This window comes from Vigna angularis, chromosome 2 (genome assembly GCF_016808095.1).
Source record: "Vigna angularis cultivar LongXiaoDou No.4 chromosome 2, ASM1680809v1, whole genome shotgun sequence".
Taxonomy (NCBI): domain Eukaryota; kingdom Viridiplantae; phylum Streptophyta; class Magnoliopsida; order Fabales; family Fabaceae; genus Vigna; species Vigna angularis.
In genome coordinates, this window is record NC_068971.1 from 11,376,779 (window position 1) to 11,387,497 (window position 10,719).

At 33.5% G+C, this 10,719-nt stretch overlaps 2 protein-coding genes across 2 annotated transcripts; one reads left to right on the plus strand and one right to left on the minus strand.

Moving 5' to 3' along the window:
• The first annotated feature begins 1,600 nt into the window (after positions 1-1,600).
• LOC108328250 (uncharacterized) lies at positions 1,601-4,715 on the plus strand. Its single transcript, XM_017562083.2, has 6 exons — positions 1,601-1,961; positions 2,281-2,451; positions 2,579-2,719; positions 3,112-3,285; positions 3,568-3,741; positions 3,943-4,715. Exons 1-6 carry the CDS (start codon positions 1,704-1,706, stop codon positions 4,285-4,287), a joined length of 1,263 nt encoding a protein of 420 aa, XP_017417572.1. The 5' UTR covers positions 1,601-1,703; the 3' UTR covers positions 4,288-4,715.
• Positions 4,716-6,513: 1,798 nt separating this feature from the next.
• Positions 6,514-10,381, minus strand: LOC108329560 (uncharacterized). Its single transcript, XM_017563820.2, has 8 exons — positions 9,569-10,381; positions 9,415-9,491; positions 9,130-9,298; positions 8,530-8,618; positions 8,150-8,314; positions 7,525-7,602; positions 7,203-7,306; positions 6,514-6,887 (listed from the first exon to the last, which is right to left on the minus strand). The coding sequence occupies exons 1-8, from the start codon at positions 10,074-10,076 to the stop codon at positions 6,782-6,784; spliced, it is 1,296 nt and encodes a 431-aa protein (XP_017419309.1). The 5' UTR covers positions 10,077-10,381; the 3' UTR covers positions 6,514-6,781.
• Positions 10,382-10,719: the final 338 nt, after the last annotated feature.

Genomic DNA, 10,719 nt, shown 5'->3' on the forward strand with positions numbered 1-10,719 from the left:
ATATATATATATATATATATATATATATATATATATATATATATATATATATGAATAAGATATTGTCTGGAATTTATTCATATTTATTTTGTCTTTAAAAAATATCTTGTAAAGTAGAAGGTATAAAGCATTTAAATTATTTTTAGCATCAACTCTTAAACAAAATAAAACTATTGAGTGATAAAAACAAAATATATATATATATATATATATAATTTAAATTATATCATTAAATTTAGATTTAGATATAATATTTTAGTACATAATCAAATATAAATTATAATTATTTATACCGGTGAAAATACATGTGTTCAATTTTTTTAGGATAAGAACAAATAATAAAATTATTGTTATTGTTACTGTTGTAATTATAAAATTAAATATAAATATTTTTTATAATTTTATTATAAATAAGTTTATTTATTTTGTAGGTAATTTTTTATTTAAAAAATTGTTAAGCTAAAAAAAGGTAAGTAAAAAAATACGGTTAAAATTTAAAGAAATAGTCACTTAAATAATAAAATTAAAAAAAGAATTATTTTAGTAAAAACATGGATTGAGAGAATCTTTGAGTGCCGAGGGTGTTCTATGATACATGCATGTTTGGGTATATATATATATTATATATCATTAGTTGGCCATTTCAAATGTTTCCTTGTTGTGTTAAAAGTAAAATATGAAAACTTTTTGAAAAGCCACCAAATATGAACTTTAAGGAATGGACGTAGTTGCATACATGTTTACATATTCTGGCCTACCAAACCCACACAATTGCTTCGTTTGATGGGAAAGGCATCACTGAAGTATGCTTCATCACAATTAATAATAATGTCATGTGAATACAGTTTATTTAGCAGAAAATCTGGTTTTTGATTTTAATTACGTATGAAAACTTATGCTGTAACATTATAGGTTTAGAATACAGTGACAGAAAAGAAAAAACACCATTAGCATCTCTTGAAAAGAATTGAAGAAACATCTCTGTAATGTACTGCTTTATTGACTATTCATTCATTCTGTGTTTGCTTCGCTGGTTGTTTTATGAGTTGAGTGAGTTGTCATTAAACGCGCATGACCCTCCCTTTTCTTTGATTTGTCAACCAACAACTTCACACATTGTAATAACAAAACACATAAATCTAATAAAACTGAAACAAAAAATATGCCATACTATAAACATATATATCATATAGTATAGTATATCCAATATTTTTTTACTATACAGTATAAAAATATCAACGTAACCATGTTTTTTTCTTTTCGGGAGAAGCAAAAGAAATAAACATGGAATTCTGTGCCATGAAATCAACTTAAAATTTAATGGTTAAGAACATGTATAATAATTTAGTGAATGTTATTTAGTTTTGTATTATTATTAAAAATATGAAGCTATTAACAGTAACTGAAAATTTACTGTGTGTAGATGAGAAATTATGTGGAACGGGAAACACCACACACCTGTTCGTTTCGGTTAAAAGCAACATTTTTTTTCCTCTCTGTCTATATGATATGTCATTAAAAAGCAATTGTTAATATTAATATATATATATATATATATATATATATATATATATATATATATTATATGGTTAAGATTTCATTTTATGAACCCCCACGAAAGAAAAATGAAAACAGGAAGAGTTGGTTAGGCAACAGTTGAATCTCCTGGTTCTGGTTTTTGTGATCTCTGAGGTTGTTGTAGCATGGCATACAGGAGAAGGCAAAGTCTATCAAGGGCTTCCACTTTCAGGGAAGAATTTCATGATCCATCATCATTGGATGTTGCTAAGGATTCTGATCATAGCCATGCTTCTCCACCAATCCTCTCACCTCCCTCTTCTTCTACTTCTTCTTCTTCTTCATCTCTCCCTACTCAACCCCCCAAACCTTCTCCTTCTCGTTACCAACCCTCTCTTTCCTTTGCATTCGCCACCCCTGACTCCGACCATCAAAGATCCAAGGTATTTCAACAACCTCTCATCCATTTCCCATCATAACTCTTCAACTATTGCTTACATAGATTACATTAGATTCACTTATAGATATGTTTACAATATAAAGGGACAAGAGATCGTCTTAAATCTTTCAATGATGAATTTTTCATATTCATTTTATGGCAATCTAATCTGAATCATTCAATCTCCTCACTTGATATGTTATGTGTGCATATATGTAAAGTGAGAGTGTGATAAATCTTGATTGAATGATCAGAATTTCTTTCAATCTCAGTACACTTGAACACACACGTATATGGTTAATTCTTGAAATGAATGAATGCAGAGCTTTGAGGCTTACGGAAATAGCAACTCCAAGTCTGGTTTCTGGGGTGTGATTGCGCAGAAAGCCAAATCAATTCTGGATGATGATAAGCCAATCTCACCACACGGAACCAAGCCCCAAACAACCAAATCATACTCTTTTAATACCTTTGCAGCTCCCCCTGCAACTCAGGTGATTGTTATATACACAATGCAGGAAGACCTGTAGTATGTTTTATGTTATGATGCTGCTGCCTAAAATCACATGAACCGTAAAACTAAGTTGTGTGTTCCTGTGTTTTTTTCTGTGGCATGATTAGAACTCTCCTTCAGAATTCAAGCCAGTATATGAATCCCTCGACACTAACAGAAAAGTGGACAGTCCTAAATTTCGGAAGGGCTTGGACAGAATCACTTCATCCCTCAATCAACTAGGTGACACTTTTGAGAAGGCTTTTGAGGTAAACTCTCATGTACACTTTCATTATACAATTGGATTTCTCCACAAGTCTATATATGCACTGATGCACTTTGCCATTTCCATCATCACACTTCAGAAATACCTTGTGCAGACATAAAATTTTCATATATATCAAGGTGTATTACAAAGTGGTTAAATTACTAACACATTGGTAATGCATTAACCAATAATTTAACCAACGGTAATCAGTGTTAAAAAGTATGGTTTGCAAACAGAGATAGACACAATGCAGTTATATGAATTCCATGTTTCAAAGGCAGATCAGATATTCATATCCCAAGTAGGAGTACAAGTAGAATTTTGTATTTAATGTGTTACTTGGCTTGCTAAATCACTTTCTCCAATTCAATGATTCTTGTCTAATTTCTTCAGGAAGGCCGAACAATTATGGAGAGTAAGACAGCAGACCTGAGAACTCAAATCAGAAGAAAATCAAGTAACTCTGGGGACACACAGCAGACTTCAGATTTGAGAAATCCATTGCAAGAAGCTACCGAGAAAGAGAAGCAATCTAGCCATGAATCAAAACTCAAGGCATCACGCGACGTAAGGTGGCAACTACGCAATCATCATTTGACACTGCCCTCACTAGTTCATGTAGTGAAGGCATGCAGTGTCTTGCATAATTTTGGAGTTGTTAATAGTTTTAAGTTAGCATAAGAGTGACTCTTGTTACCTATATAGCCATTCATACTCAATGTAGAGGCAGGAAACTAAGTCTAACTTATTGTGAGCATGAAACTGAGGGAGTGATAGTTGTATATCAGAATCAGCAGTTTTGGTTTCTTAATGTGAGTAGAGAATCATAATTTCCTTTTGCTTTTGCAGGTGGCGTTGGCAACAGCTGCCAAAGCAAAACTACTTCTTCGGGAGCTAAAATCAGTAAAAGCAGATTTAGCTTTTGCTAAAGCAAGATGTGCTCAACTTGAAGAAGAGAATAAAATACTCCGGGACAAAGGGGGCAGTGACAAGGGACAGAACGGTGAAGATGATGATGATATGGTATTGATCATTTTGATATTTCTTCTGTTCACTAGGGAGTGATTATATACTTACATATATGATATATGAGTCCAATCTATATAAAGATTGATACCACTTTTATCTCAAAATCTCTTAGTTTTGTCATTTCTAATCAATGTAGGACTTAAACTAACATTTACATTGTTCCTAATAAACTGTTTGTTGTTGTGATGTGGTCAGATAAGGCATCAATTGGAGACACTTCTTGCTGAGAAGGCTCGTCTGGCGAATGAGAATGAGACATATGCAAGGGAGAATCGTTTCTTAAGGGAAATTGTGGAGTACCATCAGCTGACTATGCAAGATGTGGTGTACATAAATGAGGGCATGGAAGAAGTCACTGAAGTTTACCCTTCAGATGCCTCTGGGGTGACACGGTTCTTATCAGTCACACCACGTTCACCATCACCTGCTAGGGATGTTCTTGTCTCACCAGGTCTACCTATGCTGTCAAAAGAAATATTTACTGTGAAAGAAGAGGATGAGAACAGCACTACAGAAGTTGAGACTCCTGCTACTGTCTAAGTTTCTCCACATACAAAATCTTCTCTTTCTTTCTTTTTTCTTTTCTTTTCATGGTTCAGCCTTAGATGAATTTCTCTTGCTTTGAGGAAAATACTTGCATGCTTTGAAACGATTACTTATTTTTCTTCAACCTTTTTAGGAAGAGAGTGGGGTATGTGAAGAGAAAGCCATATTTTTTGTTTTGTGTGTGACTTTCCTTTCATGGTGAGGTTGGTTTGACAAATTCATTTTCAAACAAGTGTATTGATTGATCATAAGTTTTTGGAGCTGGATCTATTTCGAATGTGACACTTTTTTCTGACATTTTACAAGTATTATAGAATAGAGCAAAGCAAATGTTATACTTGAGATCAAATATATATGAATCTTGGTCTTGGGAGTTCAGAAACTGAGATGCTTTATGAAGAGTTGTAATATGAAGTGAATTTGTCATAACATGAAATTGTGACAAACCAACTCAACTCTGAAAGTGAACTTTGTCTGAAACACTTTGCAGAAAGTCTTGTTTGGTTCAGCTCAAGGAAATTTGACTACCCTCCTTGAATCTTATGATCCATTGCAGCAAATTTTTAGCAATCATTAGAGCTCTTCACTACAATCAATTCTATTATCTTTGATCTTAAAAAAAAGGTACTGGTAAAGAGAAAACTTAAAAAGAAATTTTAGAGATAATGATTTTATAAAAAGAATTAGAAAATTTTCTTTATAGTTTGAACTTTTATTGTTAAAATATTATAATATTCTTTTTAATAATATAACTAAATTTTTATTGTTAAAATATTATAATATTCCATACTTTTTGACTGATATGTTTAGATATTCATCTTCTATAAGACGAATGGATTGTATATATAAAAGACACTTAAATACTCAAGTAAGTACGTCAAATAAAAATAAATATAGTAATCAATAAACGTGATTAATTTACCTCATGCAATGTACTATTTATACTATGTTTATGACCTGTCTAGGTATGAGCCATGTGGCCTAATTACCTTATCAACTCTCTTTAATCTTTCTTCTTAACTTAGTCATAATTTATAAACATTAATAGTCATATGATTTTATCTTGATTGACTATACTTAAGTCGAGTAGATCCCAACCCAAATAATCAAGATGTATTTAGACATATATATAATACATTAACATATAGACTTAACATGTCATATGTTAAACTATAATATTATACCATTAAAATCATTCATGTTAAATTTTAGGTTTAATCACATGCTTTCTATTTCTCAAATAAGTCTCTCGGTTGTTTTTTTTTTCTCAATTGAACTTTTACTTTTGAAATATTAAAGTTAGTGATAGTGTCAACTTGTAATTTTTTTAAAATATTTTTTAATTACTTTTTTCATTTTCTTTTACTTTTTTTAAGAAAATACAAAATTTGTCACGTGAAAAAACACTTACAACACATGTTTTTGTATTTTTATTTTATTTCAATTTAATCATAATTTTTTAAAAAATTAAACAAATTTATCCTTTTCAAATTCAAACAAAATATAATTTATATATAAACTTTTATAAATAATTTTATTAAAATTGATATTTTTATTAAATATTTTTAATTAAATTAAGTTTATTTATATTTGTTTTTGTATTTAATTAATTATATAAAAGTTAATTATATTCTTTAAATATATCTATAAAATTAAAAAAATTTCAAAATAAAGAACAAATTAAAAGACATAAGAAAAAGATTGATTTAAGATTTTCCTAAAAAAATATAAACAAATAAGATTATTTAACCCTATTATAAACAAGTAAAAGTTGCCATCTGCACTGAGTTTTAAGGAAAAACTGATTTGACCTCTCTCCCTACACCTTACCTATATATACTTTTCCAATCCTATTGATTGCTCTTGATTTCAGGTACAAAGGAAATATTTGGAACCACTCCATTTACATCCACACAATTGATTAGTTATTGCCACACCGATTAAAGAAGGGAACATGATGAACAGCTGATATTTCTTTCCAACAAATTAAGTACTTCAATGTTGTGTACATGGTCAAATTAAGTACTTCAAAAACATACTAGTATCCACAATTTGACCCGTCTAATACATGAAACGAAGTAAGATCTTTAACCGTAACCTGCCAGTGGGCAACACTCCTTGAGGTGTGCTTCAAAACCCACTTAAAGAGGATTTCAAAAGTAAAAAATATGTTTAAAATTGACACATTGAGAGGCACTATATGACGGAATAGCTATGCAATTTTGAGAAAGAGACCTTCATTCCTTGCAAATGAAGAGTCGTGTTTAATTATATTTTCAATCAACTTCCTAGTTTACAGGGTCATTTAGATACACTCCACCTTTTACTAGTACATTATATGAACGCCTGTACTCAGCTGCATTCATCTTCTCAGTATCCCCTCGATTTCCTCCATAGCATTTTACATGTGTCGATGACTGCTGCTTTGAGAAACTAAAGCTTCAAAGCAGAAAAAAACTTCCTGGCTTGTATTTATATATATACGATTTCAGAATAACTGGAAAAACAAGCTAGTAGAGCCATCTCCAAATGACCTAAGGTCTGCAGGTTTTACCAAAGCCCTACACAATGGACAGGTCCTTTCTCTCTCAAACCTGGCAAAATAAGATAATCAGATGTCAGAAAAACCAGAAGAAAAAATATGCAGATAAATTAAAATACGTGTGTTCACGTCAGTAGTAACCAAAAAACAGGAAGCAACATAAGACCTGCTAACATTTAAAAGGCATGACATAAATGTTGTAGCATACAAATAAGAAACAACATATATACTTCAAACTACCAGCTTCAAAATTTACATACTGGCGATAAATTGGTCTTTTATCATTTTTCAACTCAAATGTAAATTGCAATTTCAGATTATTATGCAGACCCGAAGACTAAAAAATCAACAGCCAAGAAAGTCTCACCACTCCGATACGCAGTCTTCACAGAAAATATGTTTACAACGTAGTAAGATTGGGGCATGCATCTTCTCCTGACAAATAGCACATAGATCACCGGCTGCATTGACCTGCCATCAGATAAATTATCTGCATGAACAACTCCCTCTTCCCAGACATGCATATTTAACATACTGTGAAGTGTGCAAATGCCTGTTGCTTAGATATTAGCAAATTCTATCATTTAACTAGAAAAAATGTAATTTACAGTGAAAACGGATGCACTGAAACTTCGGCTATTGATTGACCAACTCTGAAATCAACAATCAAAAGAAGACACTAACGGTACCTGCTCTGATGTTGCATAAGCCCCATAGTGCATTTCTTTACGTGACAATGCCTTTATTGCAGCAAAGAAGGATTGCACCTGAAAACCACGCCACGGATAAGAGAAAACCAACCAGACGCAAACAAATGCAATCCACAGATAATTTAAAGCAAAAAAGAAACCGAGCGCTTTATATGTCCCAGCTAAATGACATAATACATGGGGTTCCTTAGGACTTTCTTATGAATAATTAAACTAGCAACTTAACAGGCAATACATGATAGAAAAACTCTTCCAAACATCCCTCACTTGTTAAAAAATCTTTTACTTCGAAAATTTAAAACCCACTTGGAAATAAAAAAAGAAAAAAAATTAAGCTTCTGAACAAAACATTATCATTTTCATCCCTTTTTATCTTGAAACTGAAATTTTAGATTTTACAAACAAAAGAAGTCAGCAAACTCGAGTTCAAACAAATCAAAGAATGCACAACCTGGAAAAACAATAGGATACAACTGGCAGATAAATATAAGAATAACTGAAATATTATTGTTAATGATTTAAAGGAAGAAAATCATCGACGTTACTCGTCACAAACTACATTCAAATAAAATAGATTGTACACAAATTTTAAAGATCAACACACCTTTTCAACAACAGACGTGAGTTTAAATGTTAGATACAATCCTGTCATCAGTGACGAAAAGAGGCTTCCATATTCTTTGTTCAGGAAGAAACGATACCAAACTGGTGTTGGCAACAAGGCACGGTAAAGCAGAAGGAGATATTCAACTAAAGTCAGCATTTGACCCTGTCAAATAAATGATAGTACTATCAGAATGTAAACCTGAGAGAGATGATATAGATCCTGAACCCATAACTCCTGGAAATATTACAAGAGATTGCAAAGGCATGTTCACTACAATATAACTTGAGAAAAAATGAGCCATTTTAAATTGTTCTTCTATCCTCAGCACACAAATGCTTAGCTCAACTTCTCCACTACTTCATAATCTATTACCTCACCTGCTTACGATAATTTCGGCCTCTGCTATTCTTGTAATACATCAACAACATACACTTGACTACCATTGCAGCTTGGCGGACCAAAGTATCTGACATTGTAAAACACAATGACAAAGCAAGAATATTAATCCCCCAATGAGTTCAAATCAAAGAATAAATACATAATTCTGAAATCTGCAACAAGCAAGACCTTCCATCACATAAAGAAGCTCTGTGTTATCATGGTAATTGCAGCCACATATCCGTTAATCAACATTCAAACCAAAATGAATTAAAAAGAAGCACAATTTATGCTTCGACAGAATCATGGACAAAGGATACAAGTTAGTTACTCATACAGTTTAAATCCTCTTTCGCCATTCTTAGAATAACTCATTCTAAAACAATAAATAACTAACGAGGGCAATATTAAATAGTTTCAACAAACGAAAATCACAAGCCTCTAAAGAGACATGAAGCAGTGATAAGTAGAAGACAATTAAAATACGACACATTCAATAATAACTCTCTCAAACACTCTCAATAGCAAGTTTAGGTAAAATTAAAATGTCATTTAAACCATACAGCAAGCAATCGTTGAGGAGAGGACGAGAAACACACCATTGACCATGATGATGAAAATGGCATGCCAGAAAGGCGGTATTTCCTTGGGAGGAAGCATGATCAAGGGATACATGAGATCATCATTCTGATACCACCAATAAACACCAACCACATGAAGCGCGAACCCAACAGAAATCCCAATCAAAACCGGTATTTTCCTCTCTCCCTGCACCCGCCAAAACCACACACACAAACAAACAAACTCAATAAACAACACAATTCTCATATACACCCTAACAACATTATGTCGCTTCGCGGCTACAAAAAGAATAAGCAGCACACCTTCAACGCAGTCTGTTTCCTCATAATATCATTCGACTTGAAAAGCACAGCCGCAATCCAAATTGTCACGAAAAACCCTGTATTCACTCCTCAACATCATCAAATCAAAACAAACAAAAACGTGTGTTCGATAGAACAGTAACTCAAAACTCACCTTGCAAATGCTGCCTTATGAAAACAACCAAGAGAAGCAACGAAAACGGCAAGACCTGCTCAATCCACCTGGCAGCATGCTGAATGTCGTATCTCTGGTAAGAAGAGTCTCTCCCAACGCCGTCCCCTCCAGGGCCAGTGCTTTCCTCAGCACCATCGCTGCGCGGCGACGACGAGGGCAACACGGAATCGTTTTGCGAATGCGCGAGTCCCACGACCAATCCCGAAGCGACAGAAGGGCTATGCTGTTCCTCCCGGGGTTGCTGCTCCTGCTCCGCGGGACCGATGATCCTAATCGAAACCTCGCCGTCATTGTTAACTGCGTCAGGGGCTGGGTGGCTGTGGTGGTTAGACGAGCGCGACGGAAGGATGCCGGAATATTCCAATAGCGCCGATAACGGAGCCTGAATGATATTTGTGGGCGACAAAATCCCGGAAATTCTCCTGGAGCTGGGGGAAGATGAGGGTGAAGAAGAAGGTCGGAAAGCGTCTGCGTTGTTGGGTTCCATAACCCTAACTGTAAATCATGAAAGAGGGGCTAGGGTTTGGGGTTTCGGGAGAAGAGGATTTAGGGATTATTGTTGAGGATTGTGTTATGGTTTGAGAAGTGTGAAGTGATGAAAGTGATGACGGTGGTTGAAGGAGGCGATGGTGGGTGGTGGTGGGTGGATGGTGTTGTTCTCTGCTGTGGTGTGCAGGGAAAATCGCCACAGAGAGAGAGAGAGAAAGAAAGAGAGAAGAAAGAGAGAGAGAGAGACAAAGATAGGGTCGCTACAGGACAAACCACATAAGAAAAGGAGAGAAGCAACCATTTCGGATGCTATACTTGCTCTATGCTTTATCGTCCCCAATTAACATTTGCCATTTCACACTTTGTAATAATAATAATAATATCTATATTTTTTTTCTATCTACAATAATAATATACGTATACGTATATACATACATGTATTCTTCGAATTTCAGTACATACATTCGAAATGTTGGCATTTATGATATTAATTTTGTAATGTTTACTTTAAAATGGCTTTTTTTAAATGAATGTTATGTGCTGAGATATATGGGTTAAGTAGAAAGAAAGCGTGTTTTTTTAATCAACAATCTAAAAATGCTTATGATAATAATAACAGCGTATCAATTTGAACTCCGTAA

What these genes read in the sequence shown, in the direction of transcription:
- LOC108328250 (XM_017562083.2), top strand. Translation starts at nt 1,704, where the DNA reads ATGGCATACAGGAGAAGGCAAAGTCTATCAAGGGCTTCCACTTTCAGG. An exon ending in CAGCTCCCCCTGCAACTCAG is followed by an intron (nt 2,452 to 2,578) that starts GTGATTGTTATA and finishes TGGCATGATTAG; the next exon opens with AACTCTCCTTCAGAATTCAA. An exon ending in GTGAAGATGATGATGATATG is followed by an intron (nt 3,742 to 3,942) that starts GTATTGATCATT and finishes TGATGTGGTCAG; the next exon opens with ATAAGGCATCAATTGGAGAC.
- LOC108329560 (XM_017563820.2), bottom strand. Translation starts at nt 10,076, where the DNA reads ATGGAACCCAACAACGCAGACGCTTTCCGACCTTCTTCTTCACCCTCA. An exon ending in GCCGAAATTATCGTAAGCAG is followed by an intron (nt 8,315 to 8,529) that starts GTGAGGTAATAG and finishes TTTATTTGACAG; the next exon opens with GGTCAAATGCTGACTTTAGT. An exon ending in CTTATGCAACATCAGAGCAG is followed by an intron (nt 7,307 to 7,524) that starts GTACCGTTAGTG and finishes ATCTGATGGCAG; the next exon opens with GTCAATGCAGCCGGTGATCT.